This window comes from Aotus nancymaae, unplaced genomic scaffold (genome assembly GCF_030222135.1).
Source record: "Aotus nancymaae isolate 86718 unplaced genomic scaffold, 86718_ANA_hifiasm-v0.15.2.pri h1tg000014l, whole genome shotgun sequence".
NCBI lineage: Eukaryota > Metazoa > Chordata > Mammalia > Primates > Aotidae > Aotus > Aotus nancymaae.
This window is the reverse complement of record NW_026988425.1, coordinates 59,183,378-59,204,523: the sequence shown is the minus strand read 5'-3', so window position 1 is coordinate 59,204,523 and position 21,146 is coordinate 59,183,378. Positions and strand designations below refer to the sequence as shown.

At 35.3% G+C, this 21,146-nt stretch overlaps 1 protein-coding gene across 2 annotated transcripts in view; it reads right to left on the bottom strand.

The window, feature by feature from the left end:
* The window catches only part of CWC27 (CWC27 spliceosome associated cyclophilin), a 261,252-nt gene that overhangs the window by 39,032 nt on the left and 201,074 nt on the right, over positions 1-21,146 (bottom strand). For both annotated transcript variants that reach the window (XM_012462277.3, XM_064376014.1), the window contains exons 12-13: positions 9,431-9,540; positions 3,816-3,919 (exon numbers count right to left, since the gene is read on the bottom strand). In XM_012462277.3, coding sequence (XP_012317700.1) covers positions 3,816-3,919; positions 9,431-9,540 — 214 coding nt within the window. The remainder of the gene's footprint in view (positions 1-3,815; positions 3,920-9,430; positions 9,541-21,146) is intronic.

Genomic DNA, 21,146 nt, shown 5'->3' with positions numbered 1-21,146 from the left:
AGTGCAGTGGTGTGATCTTGGCTTACTGCAACCTCTGCCTTCTGAGTTTAAGCAATTCTACTGCCTCAGCCTCCCGAGTAGCTGGGACTACAGGTGCCCACCACTATGCCTGGCTAATTTTTCTATTTTTAGTGGAGTCGGGGTTTCGCCATGTTGGCCAGGCTGGTCTCGAACTCCTGACCTCAGGTGATCCACCTGCCTCGGTCTCCCAAAGTGCTGAGATTACAGTCGTGAGCCACCATGCCCAACCACAGTGAACCTCTTTTAATTAGATAATAATCAGTAAAATATTTCCTTGAGGCAACCATGCAATTGTTAGTGTTTTTCAAATTTTTATAATAGTAATACTGTGTGCACTACGGAATAAAGTGATGGAGGGGAGAGAAAGAAGAAAAGAGGGAAGAAGGCAGACAGACCATTATATTGTTCATTATTTTATCATGTATATATGCTGTATGTTCTAAGTTAATCTTAGATTTAACAATCTGGAAAGAATTTTCAATGAAATATAACAGTGAAGAGTTAATGTCTGTAAGATCGAAGCCTATTCACATAGATTTAATTTTTCTCCTCTACTCAGAAATGCCAATTTTGTTGTGTGAGGAGCAGGTGGCTATCTTTCTCAAAACTTTTTTGGGAGCTCACCAAGCTTCATCTAACCAAACCCAAACTGGCATATGGACTTCATCCATATGGTCATATGAATTGATGGGCAAGTGCCTCCTGCCATGTGTCTAATCGGTTTCATAAAATCCGTGCTTGAAGCAGAGTTCTATAGGTATATGAGTCTGTGATAGTGTGGGACTAAGGAATATAGTGACAAAGAAACCACCCTGGTACCATCACTATTATCAAATATTGGCAGTATATATCTGAACAAAGGAGGAATCCTAGTAATTCTAAGCAAAAAATTTCTATCATGTATTTCAGTTTAGATCTACTAATAATATTTCTTTAAATGCCTTGTTAGACAGTGAAATCTGGGAATAATTTTCAAACACCATATGCACTGTTTACAATAGAATCATATTTCTTTTCTTTCTCTCCCTCCCCTGCTTTTTTTTCTTTTTGCATAAAAAGTGTAACGCTGCTGAATGGTACCCAAATGTCTGTTGTATACCATGCCAATACAGCAGCTCAGCCAAAAATGTGAATAGAATAGTTTGCCAAGTAAAAGAAAACATAACAAATTGGTAATGGTTTCTATCTTGACAGAAAATGAAAATGATCCCTCAATGTGTGGCCACTCATGCGGACACATAAAAACGTCTTAGAAGCAATCATTTTACCTCAGATAACAGGCCCTGACAGTGCAGTACAGCATACTGGCTGACTTTCACTTCTTAGAAAAGCGGCAACCGTGACCTACAAAAGAGTCTGGGAACCATGTAATTTATGCATAACACACAAGCACATGCCATGCACTCATAATATTTGTTATAAATCATTTTTAATATAAGACTCCTTTCCTGAGAAGAATATACTTTATGAGAGAGGATGTAAATCACCAGAGACTCAAGAAAGTTAAACTGAACAGAAATGATATTGTTGCTTATCAGGTTACAAAGTCCAAAGGTCTAAATTTCAATAAAAAAGCATTACATAAGGGCCGTATATATACTATCTGATTCTGCATAGTGCCTTAAACATGAAAGGCATTTTTGTTAGATGTTAAATAAAACAAATACCAAAAAAATTCTGGAGATGCATAGGGTACAGCTCTGACTTTCTGTTTAGGAGACTGCAATTGAAAGCAGAAAGGAGCCCCCTGAAGACATGCTACTGGTTCCTTTAACTTGTTTCCCACTTCTTCACCATTTTTTTTCCCCAATGGAGAATTAGCTAACATCATTGACCGTGATTTTTTTTCCCCATATCCAGTGAAGTGTCCCCATTTTTAAAGTTTCTAAATGAGAATGTTAGCCAGAAAATTGACTGTATAATCAAATCCATCAAAAATAGTAATGGCACTTTTAAAAATACATCATTGGTATCTGAAACGAATGAGGAATTCAAAATGAGAGAATACTGAACTAAGGGGCTAGGAAGAACCTTGAGAAGTTAAATGGTCTTGCCAAGTTGAAAGTAAATTTGAATCCTGTGGGTTATGAGTTTTGAATGAAACTTCTGGGGTTTGAATTTGTTGGTGACTTTCCTGTTCCATAAAAAAGGACTTAAATGGCTTAGAAAAAGGTTAAAAAAACTTATTGGGCATCAAACTGCTCTTACAAAACACCATCTTGATGAGTTAAGTGTAAATGAATCAGAAACACATGTGTCATATTTCCTTTAAAAATGCATATGGATTCAAAAATAAAGGGAAGAGGACTTGGCAAAACATTTTTTGTGTGGTGGCTGAACCCAAAACATTTGAAAGAGATGTTGAGACATTCAAGGAATAAAAACAAAACAAAACAAAACACACACACACACACACACACACAAAAAAAAAAAACACACAAAAAAAGTAAACCTGTTCAGTCATATAAAACAAAAAAATTCTGTACAATGTGCATTTATCTCTATGGGTCAATCAACATTCACTAAGTCATTGCCTTTGGCACCAAACTATGGAAGGAGACAGCTTCTGCCTTCAAGCAACTTTGAATTTAAGTATAAACAAACATATATAAGTAATAGAAACCTATTAAAAGAGACGTAGAATCTTACATGAGATGTAGATCATAACTCACATCATATGAAAACTATAAATTAATTGAGAAATAGACAAGTGCTTTCAGGGTCTTAGGTTAGATAGGATTCATTCCATTCAAATCATCATGCCCTCAGACCTTTTGATTAAAGTTATACACAGTTGCAGAGTCTTACGTGTTTGAATGTTTTCTTAATAAGTGTTTTTATGTCTTTTTAAATGTGTGTTCCAGCCCTCCTTCCTCCACCCTCTAGATTTGTGAGTGTTCAACAAATCTTGCTGACTGGTTTCCTGGAGGATGGGAGTGTTGAACAGAGTTTTGAAATAGGGGCGACGCTGTTTGGCAGAGAGAACTGTGGCTATGATTCTGGGTTGGGGTAATGGCACATGTGATGGTTCAGAGTCTCCAGAGGGTGAGTCATGTGTAGGGGGTGATACACTGGCTTGCTTGCAGCAATGTGGCTGAGCCAGGGTGTAGTGGGAGGTGGAGGCAGTTAGGTGTGGGGAGGCCTAATACACTGCATGTGAAGTCAACTTGAGGACAGAGGGTTGTGATAAGGAAAAACACACAATTTTTATTCCCCCCACCTTTTTTTTTTTTTTGCCAGTATAGGATAAAGTTCTAGGCAAAAGACACGTACATGTCGTTATTTTATTTCTTATCAGTGTCTTAAAAACATCCAAAGATAAAAATAAAATTAACTATGTACAAGTTACTAGGATCCTGTAGATTATAACTTTGAAGAGGAAGTTAGTAGGATTATGAAATAGATTACTGAGTTCTAAAATGTCTGTGAGAAAATGTAAGAAATTATTGATTTATTATCTTCTAAGGTTGTTTTTGAGTTGTTTAATGTGAATCTCATCTTTTCCACAATATTAGAAAGTTATTTAGAGCTGGGATAATTTCTTGCGCATTTTTCACTGGTTAGCACGATGCTAAACATACCAAGTGCTTAATAAATGCTTGTTTCTTCAGTGCTTGGTGCATTTATTTATTTTACTTTATATTGAACTAAAATAAAGTCAAAAGTTGCTGAGGTCCTATAATGGTGATGGTAAAGTCTGAAAACAAAAGAATGATATAGTGGAACTGTCACAGTAGTGTCTCTGCTCTGAGCCTATTAGTTCATGGTTAATATAAAGAAATCAAAGCCCTTACCATCCTTCATCATCTTCGACTTCTGTTTCAGGAGTGTCATTTTCAGGCGTTTCAGCAATTGCTTGAGTGAGTTTAGATTTAAACTGGTTCAGCAGTGCAAGAGTCTGAAATAACAATTAGACTGCTAAGTTTTCTGATAAAGATAAATATAATTTTAAAAGAGACGCTTAAGTTTGGTAGAAAAGGAAGTATCCTACTTGGATGTAAAACACTTAGATAAATGTTTGCTTTTGAATACAAAACTACCTTTACACTGTAATAGTGACATTAACAAACTGACATTGTTCTGTTTGGATTTGCACTGACATTTCCTCTCAGAGACAGGTGACTATTTTCTGATTTGGGAAACAAAAATTTGCTTATGTAGAAGACAGAAGACTCAACTTTTAAAAATACATGTTTTGCCTGGTGCATTGGTTCATGTCCCAGCACTTTGGGAGGCCAAGATGGGAGGATCTTTTGAGCCCAACAGTGTAAGACCTCAAGACCAGCAGGGGTAATGCAGTGAGACTCCATCACTAAAAAAAAAAAAAAAAAAAATCCAGATATGGTGATGTGCATCTGTAGTCTCAGCTACTATGAAGCCTGAGGCAGGAGGATCCCTTGAGCCTAGGAGTTTCAGGCTGTAGTGACCTATGATTGTACCACTGCACTCCAGTGTGGGTAACAGAGTGAGATTCTGTCTCTAAATAAATAAATAAAATAAAATAAAAAATTTATGCTCATTTGTAGTTAAGATTTTGATGTCTATAAGAGAGAAAGGTAATTCACAGAAAGGTAATTCACTGTTATGTGAAGTCAAAAACAAAAAAATAAATAGTATTATTTCACAAATTTCCAAAAATATAAAAATATCAATATTGGGAAGGTAGAATGAACATATTAACTGATGGAAAATGAGTAAATTAGAATATCTTTAGAAAGCTGTTGATATGTATTGGAAACTTTAAGATGATCATTCCCTCTGATTGAGTAATTCCAATCATGGGACGATAGAAAAATAATGTGAAACACAGAAAATGGCTTACGTACAAGATGTACACTGCAGTATTATTCACACAAATGGAAAAATGAAAACATGTTAAATGTCTATCAATAAGAAACTAGATAAAATTAGTAAAAAGCACACAATAAAATATATTTTAAAAATTTAGTAAAAAGCAATAAATATGCTCTTTTTTTAGTTTTTTTTTTTTTAAGATGATGTCTCGCTGTGAGGCCCAGGATGTAGTGCAATGGCACGATCTTGGCTGACTGCAACCTCTGCCTGCCAGGTTCAAGTGATTCTCCTGCCCCAGACTACCGAGTAGAACTACAGGCATATGCCACCAAACCCAGCTAATTTTTGTGTGTTTTTAGTAACGACGGGTTTCACCATATTGTATAGGCTGGTCTCCAACTCCTGACCTCAAGTGATCTGCCCACCTTGGCCTCCCAGAGTCCTGGGATTACAGATGTGAGCCACTGTGCCTGGCCTAACTATGCTATTGTTATTAAGAATTATAAATATGCTATTGTTATTAAGAATTATATACATGAAACACTGTATTCTATTGCTAAGTGAAAGATGAATACAAATATTGTGTTGAGTATTTTTTTTAAAAAGTGTGTGTGTAGGGGGAACATTACTGGGAGGGGGAACATTACTGGGAATTCTTGTTTGGCTCCTATGCTCTCCATGGGCAAGAAGAAGCAAGTAGCTACAATTTTGGAATCACACTATCTCCTAGATCTTAACAGTCTACTCCAGAATTTGAGCAGACAACAGAAGCTAGAAAACGGTTTTTCTTTTGACAGATTTATGGAGTACATCACTGTGAAATGGGATAAAATACTACCTGTCCAAGAAATCAAGGGTCTAATCAAGATTTTGGTATGTTGAATTCAATACTGAAATCCTCACATTTCACAAGGAAAAAGATGTGTGACAGTTCAACATGTGAGTAACTGGTAAAGAGTCACAAAACATTCCTAAGTTCCAGAATTTATCTAGACATTATCAATAAGATCACGGTTTATGAAAAAGTTAAGTAGGTCTGGGCAGTCTAGAACCCAAGCTTAATAACGGCAAATGGTGCCACATTAACTGCAAGAAAAAGGTAGTTGGTTATTGCTTAACAAATGATAGTAAAAAGCATTTTTCACTTTTCTGCAAAATTTAATGCCCACATAGACAACAGCTAAAAATACACACATTATCGTAGCTACTGAATGAGATGAGTTTTGGGGAACATTTATAAGTTCCTACAGAATATCACCATAGGCATTCTAAGGGCTGCCTAGTATGTTAGCATTTAGATATTTTATCTGTTTTTAGAGTAGATATTATAGAATTAAACTCTTCAAACAATGTTAACAGATAAAGCATCTCTTGTTTTTAAACCTTATTCATTAAAAATACTCCATTGTTTAGAAATTCTTATTGTATTTGCTTATTGACAAGGAAACAGGTTACTGTAAAAATATTGGAAAATAGAAGTAAAATAACTATTCTCCCACCACTCAGAATAACCACTGTTAACATTTTGGTAAATATACTTCAAGGCTGTGTGTGTGTGTGTGTGTGTGTGTGTGTTTGTGTGTGTATGTGTTTATATATCTGTATCTATATCTATCTATATCAACTATTACATAAATATATATCTCCTTATGCCTATCTCCATATCTGTCTATTTAATCTATATGATATGGTCTGGCTGTGTCTCCCATCCAAATCTCAACTTGAATTGTATCTCCCAGAATTCCCATGTGTTGTGGGAGAGACCCAGTGGGAGGTAATTGAATCATGGGGGCCAGTCTTTCCCATGCTATTCTTGTGATAGTGAGTAAGTCTTACAAGATCTGATGGGTTTGTCAGGGGTTTCTGCTTTTGCTTCTTCATCATTCTCTCTTGCCGCTGCCATGTAAGAAATGCCTTTCACCCTCCACTATGATTGTGAGACCTCCTCAGCCATGTGGAACTGTAAGTCAAATTAAAACTCCTTTTCTTCCTACTTTTGGGTATGTCTTATCAGCAGTTTGAAAATGGACTAATATAATACAGCTTAAAAGTAAACCCTATCAATATTTTTTTAAGAGATAGAGTCTCACTCTGTCACCCCGGCTGGAGTGCAATGGTGCAACCATGGCTCACTATAGTATCAACCTTCTGGGCTCAAGTGATCCTCCTGCCTCAGCCTCCCAAGTAGTTTGGATGTCTTCCACCATGCCCAGCTTTTTTTTTTTGCTGTGGAGATGGGGTCTCCCTACGTTGCCTAGTCTGGTGTCAAACTCCTGAGCTCAAGGGATCCTCCCATTTGAGCCTCCAAAAGTCCTGGGATTACAAGGGTGAGCCACCATGCCTGGCCCCTATTAATTTTTAATGATGGACATTAGCACACTTGGAATTGTCTTTTTTAAAAGCATAAAGAAAAATGAAAACAAAAAAAGACTTCTAAGTGGAATGAAATTTTAAAACTTCCTAGAAAATTATACTAGATCTGGATCTTTCTCCTTGAGTTAAAAGTGGCAAGACAGTTTGTTTTTAGAGCTAGTTAATGAGCCAGTTTTGGCATTTGCTCAAAGAGGGGAGACTGTGGCAAACAAAAAACATCCTCTTGGCCAGTTTTAGCTTCTTCTATATTTAAGATTGGACTGAGTTCCTCCTGCTGTATTATAAAGGAAGAGAAGATTCTGGGCAGAAAAAAAGTCACAAAGATAATGGGACACATTTATTATAGTGTGAAGAAGACAGGATCTGCAAGGAGGCATTTTGATTGGCATCTGCAGCGGAATTATTGAGTTATGGCTTTTGCTGAAGGAATGAATAGCCAACTACTTCCAGGAAGGCTCTTCAGTGCAGTGAGAGCCTTCCCAGAATGTAGACGCTATGCTGAAGCAGCCCAATCTTGGCACACTCTGTTTATGCATATCTAACACAAGAGTCTCCCAACTGGGCCCTGTGCCTCTGGCCCTGTCCTATATCCAGTCCAATCTCCATACTGCAGCCCAGTTAGAGAAATCTTCCTGAAAGTGAAATCATATCACTTTCTTCTGTTTATGGTTCCCATGGTCTTTACGATAAATTCTAAACTCCTTAACATGGTTCAAAAATACCTCGTACGAACTTATTTTTGTTTACCTTTTCAGCCTCTTCTTTCTCCTCTTAGTTTATGTTACAGTCATATTTAATATCTTTTAGTTCTGTGCAAAGAGGTCAAAGACTTCTCATGCACATACTGTTCCTGTTGTCTAGCCATACCCTGCCTCTACCTGGCTGTCTCCTACACAACCTTCGAAGTTCAGCTGACAAATCATTTGCTTAGGAAGGCCTTCCCAAACTCTTAGGCCATGTTAGGACCCCCCGTTATACATCTGCATAGTTTCCTGTACCTACCCTTTCAAAGTGCTCACCCCCTTTCACTGGTATTGCTTGTTTAACTAGCTCTTTTCCCTGATATATCAGAGAGAGCAGATCAGATCAGAATGTCCATGTGTTGACCGTCAAATACAGTGATTAGTACATGGCAGGTTCTTAATAATTATTTGCTACAAGAGGGTTAGGGGGAAAGGAATGAATGAATGAGTCATCCTTAGTATCTCTGGTAGTATAGTTACTATGATTGCTATTTAGAAGACTTTGTGATTTTATGAAAACAAATTAATAATGTACTTTATTAACTCGTAATTTTTGAAAATTACATATAAGTTAGTTCTCTATAATTACAATTTCCTATACCTGACTTCTTGTTGACCTTTCCCTATGATTATTTTCATGGTAAGCGCTGCTACATGATCCTTCCTTACATGTAATTAGGTGTCATTTATAACACAATTCTTGATTAGATTAATTTATCCAAACAGTTTTGGGCTTTTAAATTTACTTTTATTTTGCCTATTTTATTTATACAACTAAAATGGCACGTCCATATATATGAGGTAGTTTGTTTATATCCATATATATGGCTGCACCAAAAATAAATGATATCTGTCCGCCCTCTAACTTTTCAACATGAAGGTCTGCTTAAGAGATTTGTTTTATCAAGTGTCACGTATTGCATGGCACATAGTGCTGACTCCCAAATTGTTGAGCTAGCTTCCTATCTCTTTTCATTCTTGATTTCTGATAACTTCTTAATATTACTACCTGATGATTCAGGAATTATTTGTAATAAACAGTTTTATTACAATAGAAGTCAGCTAGTAGACCAAATGATTTATTTCCAGACAGTGTACAATTCAAGCTAAGCTGGCTAGTCAGCATGTGAGATGCTGGGCTGGAATAGACTCTCTCATCACTTATAATCACCACTTCTTTGTTTCATAATATTCACTAGATAGAGGTTCTACCTGGGTTTCTCAAGATATGTGGCTTCATGAGGTTTCTGTGCTTACTATGGGAGTACAAGGATGAAATGTGGGAGTTCCAGGCTTTTTCACCACCAATGTCTGGAAAGAACTCCAGAGTTTGAATCTTTATGTGAGTGGCCAATGTCTACCCTATATAAATATATTCTTTTTCATTTTTAAGAGGTAGTGCTTCTCCTGATATATAATCAAATTAGGCTCCATTTAGAAACATGTAAAAACAATAAAAAGACAATAAATTATGTATGGATTTGTGGTTTTGAAGTTACCTGATCTTCCCGGGAAGTTCCCTTCTTTGACTGTTGCTTCCTCAAAGCTTCATACTTTTGCTTTTCTCTTCTGTATTCTGCAATAGCACCATCTGGAGTGGCTTCTTCTTCTAAAGAATAGTAGAATAATTTTTAGAATAAGTGGCAAAATAGCTCTGTGGATTCATAGCAATGTTTATGCTCCTATCACTGAAGAGGAGGTTGGCACTTGGGCTTGGTTTTTCACCATTTAATTTCAAAAGAAAACCTGTAAGCTCCACCAGCTCTGTAACTATTTCCTAAATTAGAATGTGACTGATGTTAATTTATGAGCCGATTTTATAAATGTCTTTATTATACATTGCACTACTATAGTTGTTCTTCTCACATGTACTTATTTAAGTTGATCATAAAATCATCTATCTTGCTTTTAAAATAATTAAGGTTGTCCTGAAATTCAGCAATACCATTTTATATTGCTTCCTTGCCTTAGAAGATACAATATTTCAAATATTAGTTGACATTCCAATTACCTACCACTTTTGTTCCCCAGTTATAACAATAACAATCTTCAATTTAATGGTATCATAGAAAATAAATATATCTAACAAATAAGTCAAAACAGTTAGCAAAAGCAGACAAAAATAATCTTACTGAATTAGAAATCAGAAAACAAATCTATGGGTTTGATCCTACAATAATTCCATGTGAAGGTTAGCTAACATCTGGGTTCATAAAACGCAGTTTTGCCTCAAAAATAAACAAGCCAACAAACTCAAGTACTAACATTTTATAACATCTTACACGTATAAATGTCAATGAAAATTTGTGACTAAAACACACACACACACTCCCTATATCTTCTCTCTTTGGCTGGCAGACAAATGATAAGCCAGATGTAATCAAGAATGCCATTAATCTTTCTACCAAAGCTTTAGTCTGTTAGTTGCCTCTTTGTTACCTAGCTTGAGGAACATCATGAATATGCAATATATTAACAATCAGCCATTTTGTTCAAGAGATTTTCTGGTTAAAAAAAAAGTTTGAACTAAGAAACAACTTATCTTTTTGTGGTTACCTAATATGATTTTGGTGGAACTTGGAAGGACAGTCCTGCTTTCAAAACTGACATCTGTAAACATTAAAAACTGAGCACACTGGCCAGGTGCAGTGGCTCACACTTGTGATCTCAGTACTTTGGGAGACCGAGGAGGGTGGATCACCTGAGGTAAGGAGTTCAAGACCAGCTTGGCCAACATGGTGAAACCCCATCCCTGCTGAAAATACAAAAATTAGCTGGGCGTGATGGCAGGTGCCTGTACTCCCAGCTACTAGGAAGGCTGAGGCAGGAGAATCACTTGAACCTGGGAAGAAGAGGTTGCAGTGATAGTGCCATTGCACTCTAGCCTGGATGACAAAGTAAGACTCTGTCTCAGAAAAACAAAACAAGCAAATAAAAGAAAAACCCACACAAAAAAACCTGAGCACATTAAGGAAAAATGAACCATTAAATATAGAAATAATATCTGAGTCACACATGCCTAGCAAACACTAGTAAAAAGAGTATGCCATCATAATTGGTATACATGAAATGATTCTTACAGTAGACTTAAAAATTACTTTCATATTATTCTACTGAATTACATCTTTGAATATCTCTCTTCTTCTTATCCTACAGTGGTTAGATTTGCGTTGTGCTGGGATAAAGAGGAAGCACTTTAAGATGACTTAGGATCCCTACATGAGGCAGTTAATGCTTTCTTTTCCAATTATGTCTCTCACAACTCCTTTGCTGCATCCACCTGGATGTGCTTTCACTTGGCTGATAACTAGTATTCTTAAACCCTGCTCTCTTGACCCACCATCAGCCTTTGTACATGCTTTTCTTCCTTCAGGGATACTACAAACACTTCATCATTCCATTCTTGTTAATTCTCCTTGCTTAATTCCTGCTCCTTCTTTAGGCCTCAGCTTGGTTGGCACTTTAGGGAGCCTTTTCTGATTCCATTCTTAAAGTCTGGTTTAGATACCTCTCCTTTGAGTTTCCAAAGCACCCTTTAGCACTTATATCACTTTATGGTGATTTCCTGTTTACTCTTGACATTAAATTCCTTGAGGACAAGTCATATCTCCCCAGCACTTAGGACAGTGCCTGGCAAGTGACTTGATAAATAGTCAAATAAATGAAGTTATAATGTAATTGGAGAAGGGAAAAATAAGAAGGTAGTAGGCCAATTTGCCTTCTTCCTCTTCCCAGTCTCACAGTTATATTCAGCATTTGCCATGTACCTGGAATCTCCTGTTCCATTGCCTTTAGGGAGTCAATGATTCTTTTCTGCTATTTCCTAGAGCAGAAGTTTGTAAAATTCTCAGGAAAATGCTGATGAGTATCTGTAGAACTATTTAATGTTTTTATGGCTAAAAAATGCAAAAGAGAAAGGACAAGTTCTTTGCTTACATTTTCAGCTACAAAAAACTGAAAACCTTTATGATAAGAATTTTATAATAAATGGAAAGGGTATGGATGAATTCTGCTATCTCATGTCATAGGTAAGTTAAGCTTACAACCTTCAAAACAGATTCAGCAGTGTTTATTATAATGTGTTTCACACACCTCTTCTTGAACATGGTCCCTTTTAGCAAAAAGCAACCACTTGATTTCACTTACTAGCAATGTGCAGGAAGTAGAAAAATTTTTTTAAAGTGCTATAAAGATGCCTTAAAAATCAATTTTAACAAGTCAAAGATAGGTAAGTTTAAGTATATAATAAAGCATGGAAATTCTGTAGCTATGTTGTTTATAATACTAAAAGGCCTTCTAATAACTTAGAAATAGTAGTCACCTTACTTAGGAAACGAAATGCATGAAATGAAACAGCTGTATTGATGTAGGCTTAACATGTAGTAAAATTCACTAATTTTGTATATAAAATGTGATAAGTTTTGGTATTGTATAGAGCACGTAACTTCCACTTTGATCAAGATACAGAAAAGTTCCACAGCCCTACAAACAAATGTCCCTTACATTCGGTTTCCTTCTTCTGGCAATGAGGCACCAGTGATCTGCTTTCTGTCACCACAGTTTTGCCATTACTAGAAACTCATACAAATGGAATCGTACAATACGCAGTCCTTTATGTCTGGCTTATTTTGGTTAGCAACTATTGTTGAGATTCGTCCATGTTTCTTTGCATAACTGGGTAGTATTCCATAGCATGGATATACTCTAATTTGTTTATTTTGAGTTGCTTACAGTTTTTGGCTACTACAAATGATGCTTCTTTAAAAATTTACATACACAAGTTTGTTTGTGGACACATATTTTCATTTCTCTGGGGTAAATACCTAGGAGTGGGATTGCTGAGTCAAGTGATAAGTATATGTATAATTTTATATAATACTGCCATACTGTTTTACAAATGGCTGCACCATTTGGCTGCCTCATCCCTATCACAACATAGGAGAGTTTGAGTTGCTTCACATCCACAAATATATCTGGTGTTGTCATTTAACTGAATATTTTAGAGAGTGTGAAATAGTATCTTGTGGTTTCTAGTGCCATTTTTCTGATGACAAGTGATATTAAATTTTTTATGTGCTTTTTGGCCATTTATGTATCTTCTTTTGTGAACTGTTTATTCAAATCTTTTGTCTATTAATAATTTTTTTGTTTTATTAATGAGTTGTAAGAGTTTTCTTATACATTCTGGATATAAGTCCTTTGTCAAATATATATTTTGCAAATGGTTTCTCTCAGTCTGATTTCCCTTTTCATTTTCTCAAATGTATCTTTCAAAGAGCAAAAGTTAAAATTAGATGAACAGAATTTTATCGATATTTAAATTTCATACATCACATTTTTTGTGTTTTATCTAAAAAAATCTTTATTTGCCTCATGGTCTCAAAAGTTTTTTTCTAATGCTTCCTCTTTTTTTTTTTTTTTTTTCCTGTTTTACGTTTATTTTTATATTGCTTCCTCTTAGTAGTATAAAATTTTAGCTTTTCTGTTAAGGTATATAATTTATTTCAAGTTGATTTTTATATATGGTATAAGGTAAGGGTTGAGATTTATTTTTTCTATACAGACATCAATTGTTCCAACATTATATGTTACAAAGGCTTTCTTTCCTCCAGTGAACTACCTTAGTATCTTTCTTGAAAATCAATTGACCATATATGTATGCCCGTTTCTAGACATTCTCTTCTGTTCCATTAATCTATGTCTCTCCTTGTGCCAGCAGTATACTGTCTTGATCCCTGCAGGTTTATAGTAAGTCTTGAATCAGTTAGTGTAAACTAACTTTGTCTTCTTTTCACGACTATTTTGATGATTTTTTTTCCTTTGCCTTTCCACATAAATTTTAAAATCAGCTTGACAATTTCTTCAAATAAGTCAGCTAGGATTTTGATAGTAGTTGCACTAAATATATACATTAATTAGGGAAGAACTGTAATCTTAACAATAGTGAATCTATCAAAGTTTTACTGACTTAACCTGCCATGTAGAGCTCTGTAATACATCCTTTTGGTTCCAACCATCAAGGACAGTCGTGGTGCTGGTGTGAGATAGGACTGAGGAGTAGTAGCTATTTACTATCATCTTTGTGAGTATCACAGGATTAGTATTTCAGAAATAGGAACGTTTTGAAACAAGTATAGGTAATTGGAAAAATGACTGGCTGATACTTATGCTAGAAAAAAATAACATGAAATAGCAAATATAAATAGGCAATTTTCATGGAATGGAGAGCAAATAGCAGTACCTCTCTTCCACCAAAATATCATGGGAATGTAAAAAAAGAAGATATGTACAATGTGATTAATTCTCACATCGAGACTCACTGAACAAACCAATGAACAACTCCCAGTCCAGAAAGGTTAGTCAAAAAGTACTTTTAAAACAAACAAACAAAATGTTTTATTATGGAAAAATTTCAGTACAAATATAGAGAGAATAGTACAATGAAGTCTCTTTAGTCACCACTTATTATCAATAGCATCAACTTATGGACAATCCTATTAAACTCACAAGATATTCTTAAGACATTAAAACTAGCACTCAGACAGTAACCTAAAGCACATACATTTCCTCTGGTAGGTAAAAATGAAAGAATGTGTGCTCTTAGTTTCCACTACAGGAGGTGCCAGTGAGCATGGCATCTTTAGAGCATAGACTTTGAAGTGAGACTGATCTGAATCTTGGTTCCACAATTTACTGTATGTGTGACATAGGGATAAGCTATGACATCTTTTTGTGCTTCAGTTTCTTCAGCTATAAATTGGGAATGATAATATCTACCTCACTTGCTGTTGTGAGGATTAAATAAAATACTGTCTGACATGTGGCAAACACTTAACAAACTATTATTACTTTCTCATTCAGATTAAATTATGAAAGTACCAAAATATACACTCACATATACTGTACACTTAGGTGCTAACTCTGTGTTTTTTGTTATAATTGAGCTTTCAAAGGTATCACAAACTCTTGCACAAGCTAAGCTTGTTTTTCTTTCTCTTTCCCTCTCTATACAAATACTTTTCTTTCATATTATGAAATTTTTTACAGTGAAGGAGGGAAAAGGGAAACTTTCTTTTTTTTTGAAGCTATATATAATCTAAATATGGTTATAAGGATTTTCCACTTGAGATGTTCTTAGACATGTTAGCATTTTTATTTTACTTCCTCCTGCATTTCTCACATCTTAACCTATATTGAAAAGTTAAGACAACTTTAATATATCACTTTATTTCCTCAGTATTTATGAAACCACACTCTTTTTATATTTTCTAGCCATGATAATGAAAACACAGGCATGTAGTTCAGATCCTCCTGAACATATTTGCCCTGATAATATCTTAATATTGTAGCATTAGTCATTCTTCTTAATATATAGTCATTACCAGCTTCATAAATGTTTTGTATCAGGCAATTAATGGTAGCAATGGCAAGCATCTAAAAAATAAATAAAATTCACCCACAAGTTGTAGGATCTGTTTGATAAAATCTGTTTGGTGATAGGAACTAAATTTAAAATGACAAAGAAAAGACAATATTCTCTAACTGAAGTAAGAAATTGATCACAAAACCAATTTTACTTTGAAAAATGCTAAGGAAATAGTTGGGTAAAATTTTACGGCTTTTCATTATTATTTAAATGATCCCAGATCAAATAAGGTAACTCTTGTTTCACAAGGCTTGAAACACGTTTCAACACTATTTGCATCTACCCCATGTTTACTATATTCCATTCTTTTTTTTTGAGACGGAGTTTCACTCTTGTTACCCAGGCTGGAGTGCAATGGCGTGATCTTGGCTCACCTCAACCTCTGCCTCCTGGGTTCAAGCAATTCTCCTGCCTCACCCTCCTGAGTAGCTGGGACTACAGGTGTGCACCACCATGCCCAGCTAATAACTATATTCCATTCTTAATGAAGCTCCAGTTAAACAACTTTCAGCAGATAGACTGAGAAGGAAATGGAACTCTATGTTGTCTATGCCTCAGTTGCAAACTCAACTGTCATCTGACAGTCTTGGACTGTAATCTTATCCTTACTGCAGCTTTTGTTTTTCAAAAGGGAAAAGTGTATAAAAAATTGACTTTTTATCTCCTGATTATAGGTGAGATCATTTTGACTTCAACACAGCTGACTGGATATTGTAATGAAGTTAAGGACTCAAACACTTAGTGCTTCAGGGTAGAATGGGTAAATCACAGGCTGTTCCCTAAAATTATATAGCTGTAAATGCTCTGCTACTCCTTTAAATAAAGAATGCCCTAAAGAGAATGAGAGCTTCTAAAGTTGCTCAGGAGTTACGTTTTTTTTATCTGCAACCATCTTTGGGTTTTACTACTTAGATGTATCCTGGAGCTTTCAATTTGATTGTGGTTAATAAGTTAATACCAATTTGATTTTTTTTAAAAGATATACTCAACAGAGCTAAGAAAAAATTTCACTGACTATCAACTACAGGTGGACTAATATGAGTTGAGAAATAACTGAATTATATAAATTTGATGTTAGGCCAGAGCAGATAGTTGGGCAACAAATATTATTTTAAGGGCAGTCTATTAATCTGACTAATTCAGTGGCACACAATCTTAACACTGAAACATGTAGTATTTTAGCTTAGGCTAATTTTACCTTGTCATAATTTTCTCACAAACAGCTATAAAATAAAAGCATATGTTCTCTAAAGTGCTGATGAAGGGCAACTTAATGCTACTTTGTGTCTGTATGCCTTCATGTAGAATTAGTTGATCTGATACAGCTTCAAATTAAAATTCCATGTACTCCTAAATGTTCTTTACTAAATTATTTTCTTTCAATGGAATAAAAGGGACAGACCATATCTCATGGAAATGGTATTTCATTCTAAAATGTTAAGATTTTCTAAAGTCAAATTCCACAAAATTAATATTAACTTAAAAATCTCAACTAATAGAATACTTAAAATCTTTATTTCTTACAAAAGCAATTTCCCTGTCTAAATAAATACTAAAAACTGCTTCACAGTAAATGCAATTCCCTCTCAGACATATCAATTTGCTAATGGATTCCATCAATTCCATCCATAAGATAAAATGCCAAGATTTGGCTGAAGGTGTTCACAGAAATTCCAGGTAGAAAAGATTGATTTGGTAATTTTTTCTGCCCATCTACCAATTAAGAACTTTAAAATACCTTTGCATGACAAATTACAATAATAAAATTGAGCTCAGAAAGACTGATCCAATCCAGCCTACTGTTTGAGATCAGAAAAGCTGGCCACTAATAGTTTTATAATGTAGATGTATTACAGTCATTTATCAAAATGGAAAACATATCAGTAAATATATAAACCCAGTAAAATTCATAGTCCTGTCAATTTTTTCTTCCAGAACATCATAAATCTAAATAATCAAGTTCAGAAAAGACAAGGCAGTCATACTACCTCCTGTTATATGCACTGGCTGGTCCAGTTCTTGGTCTTTTGAGATTTTTAATCACCTGACTTAAGGATATCTTTCCCCTCCTCATGTTTTCATTTCTAGCCCAAATGAATAGGCAAACAGCTTGAGAACAGCTGTGAGGTTTGCTGATATTTCATTATATTCATTTGTGATAACAAGATTAAGCCTGCTAAGATTCCACCTGGACTGCATGGAAACTGTAACTCAAACATTTTAAAGGGTACACACAGCCAAATGCAATGACATGTGCCATAAAAATCCAACTATTTGAAAAATCTGGTCAATTCTTCTGTTTTCTAACTTGTTGTATCACATTAGTAGAAAGTACTTCTATTTATAGTATGATCAACTATGAATGGTCATAGTACATTCATGTTTCATAATTTAATCATCAGTATACTCTGAGTAATTTCCTTAGGTCTGTATTTCAGTTCACTTATTCTCTGTTCAGTTGTATCTAATCAATATTTAAGCCATAAACTGGGTCATTGATTTTAATAACTATATTTTCTATTTCTAAATATTCTATATGGCTCTTTTACAAATCATCTCTTTTTTATTACCTTAATTTTTTATTATGATTTTTATTTCTTTAAAAAAAATTCTTTATTGGCTAGGTGTGTTGGCTCATACCTGTAATCCCAGCACTTTGGGAGGCTGAGGCAGGTGGATTGCCTGGTTCAGGAGTTCAAAACCAGCCTGGGAAACATGGGAAAACCTCGTCTCTACTAAAAATACAAAAAAAAAAAAAAAAAAAATTAGCCAGGGTGGTGTCAGGCACCTGTAATCCCAGCTTCTCTGGAGGCTGAGGCAGGAGAATCACTCGAACTTGGGAGGCAGAGGTTGCAGTGAGCTGAGATTGCCTCACTGAACTGGGTGACAGAGAAAAACTGTCTCAAAAAAAAAGAAATTATTTAAAACAGAGTTATTACGTTCTATCACTCAGATTTTTCTTGGGGATCCTTCTGTTATATCTTCTGACCCTCTCTCTAGGGTGGTCATTTATTTATGTGTTTTCTAATTTTTTATTGTGAGTTTATTTTCAGCTAGGACTGCATCTGTATCACATTCCATAGGAATCCTAGGCACCAAGATTGTGTAAGTGTTCTTAATAGAGAGGTTTTCCATTGGTTTCTACCAGACAATCAAGGGGTTCCATTGGTCAAGAGCCATTTTTCCCATTATTTTCTTGACTTAGGAATCCTATACCATATAAATAGCATATATACACTCTTCATATTTGTGCCTGGTAGAGGTTTAGACTTTTGGCTTTTTCATAAGAGACTTTTGTTCTCCCACACACAGCTGGGGACTTTTTTCTCCCACACATAGCTCTGAAAAATGGCAAGTTTCTTTGTGGCATTCCCAACCAGGTAGACAGATTTCTAGTTCCTACCTCTCTAACCCAAGGCCATATCTTCCATCCAAATGTGAAATTGAAACCTTAGCTTCTAGATATTAGAGCCTCCATTTGGGTCCAAAATCTGCTTGTGCCACTGTAGTATTGGCTTACTCAATGTTTGGTTATGCTTTCATTTTGTTTCTGGTACCTAGGATTTTCCTTTTCTTTCTTTCTTTTCTCTCTTCCTCAAGCTTAGCTAAGTATTTAAATTGGGCTGGATCGTATTTTATACAGCATTTCTATAGATTTGTAGAAGGCAGTTCTGTGTTAGCTCAGTCCATGTTGCCAGAACAGAAAGTAGCACATCCATTTCTCATGTGCTTGAATCCTCCTGAATAAACAAAAATTGAATAAGTGACTAGATGATTTTAGTGACATAAAACTGGCTACTAAAATACATAAGGTGTTTAAAATAATTCTGTTTTTCTAATACAGAGTGCTCTACTTTTACTTTTCTTATAAATCTCAGTGTACACTGGATGACTCATAAACAATAATGATGCATTATAATGACTAGTCAGTATTACCTGAAATTTCTATGAAATATATTCTAAATAGATAGTGATGAAGGATGGAATTAAAAAAGAATATCTACTAAGAACTTACTATATGTTATGCACCATGCTAAGGTGCTTTGATTATCAATGAGGAAAGTATCTATAAACCTATTTTACAAATGAGGAAACAGGATATGACCACAATTAGAATACAGTAAAGCTAGGATGTGAGCTGAGATCTCTATGATACAAAGGTCCACACTGTATCCTACTGTCTTCAATTAAAACTTCAATTCATAATTACACAGCATCTTCTGTGTGCTTCTTAGGCTAAGAGATGCTTTCAAAGAAATGCAAAACATATATGATACAGGCTTTTCATTCCAGAAATTAAAGGGTAAAGTGAACTTAACATATGTGAAAAATCATGTCACTTATTTTTTATTTTTTATTTTTTTTTGAGATGGAGTTTCGCTCATTACCCAGGCTGGAGTGCAATGGCGTGATCTCGGCTCACCGCAACCTCCGCCTCCTGGGTTCAGGCAATTCTCCTGCCTCAGCCTCCTGAGTAGCTGGGATTACAGGCACGCACCACCATGCCCAGCTAATTTTTTGTATTAGTAGAGACGGGGTTTCACCATGTTGACCAGGATGGTCTCGATCTCTTGACCTCGTGATCCATGCACCTCGGCCTCCCAAAGTGCTGAGATTACAGGCTTGAGCCACCGCGCCCGGCGCAAATCATGTCACTTATAATGTAAGTATCAAAATGTGGATTCATCGAAATAATACAAGCATCCTAGGGACTTAAAGATTACATACGTTATGGTGTTGAAATAAAAATTTAAAAATGTATTAGCTGTATATCAGATAAAAACAGGATATATATATATATAATATAATATATTCCTATATATAATACTATATATATATATATTCATATATATATATGAAAGGGCTTGGGAAGGAAATGTCCAACATCACCAGACTCATCAGTTTACTAGAGCACAAGAGCTAGGAAGTAGCTTGAGGATCTTCTAACCTAACTTCTTAGTTGATAGATGAAGCAGCTAAGGACCAGGTAAGTGACATTACTTAGCTAGTGTCCCATGTGAGTTATCAGCAGAGCCTGGGCTAAAACTTGTATTCCAACTCTTAGTTTAGGTGACAAACTGAAGTAAGACTGCAAGTTAAGTATTGCACATTTGTTCCTGAATGTTATTAAGAATGTCCCTAATCCTTTCCCTAGGAGCTAGTCAGAAACTTAATCTTCACTACACTTGAATCTCTCTTCACTGGCTACCTACCTAATGAACCAATGGTATCTATCCACAGATCTCATTGTATAGATTAAAAGAGCTTATACCCTCTGTTGTTTCAGGACCAGAGCTCAAGGAACTATCAGTTATAAGTAGCTATAAATTCATTCATTAAAAAAAAAGGGTATTGAGCTGGGTGTGGTAGTGCAGGCCTGTAGTCACAGCTATTCAGGAAGCTGAGGTGGGAGGATCTTGGGCCTAGGAATTCAAAACCAGCCTGAACAATATAGCGAGACACTGTCTCAAAAAAAAAAAAAAAAAGTGTACTGAGTGGCTTTTCTATGCCAGCAACTTTAGTAAGGCTGCTTATAAATGATTTTAAATGTCTCTGGATTTACTATTTCAAGAAAATTTTTGCTAACTAAATAAAGGTGATGTGGTGATGATAACAGTAAGCATAATTTGATTAACGAAGTAGACAGACTTTGATGGATATAAAAAATGTTAATGTTACTAATGTCTACTCGTACCTCATACTTTCTGGAAACTACAAAGTCTATTTGTATTTTTTTTTTAATATGCCAGATCTTAAATTAACTCAAGGAAAAGTATCAGACTTGAAAA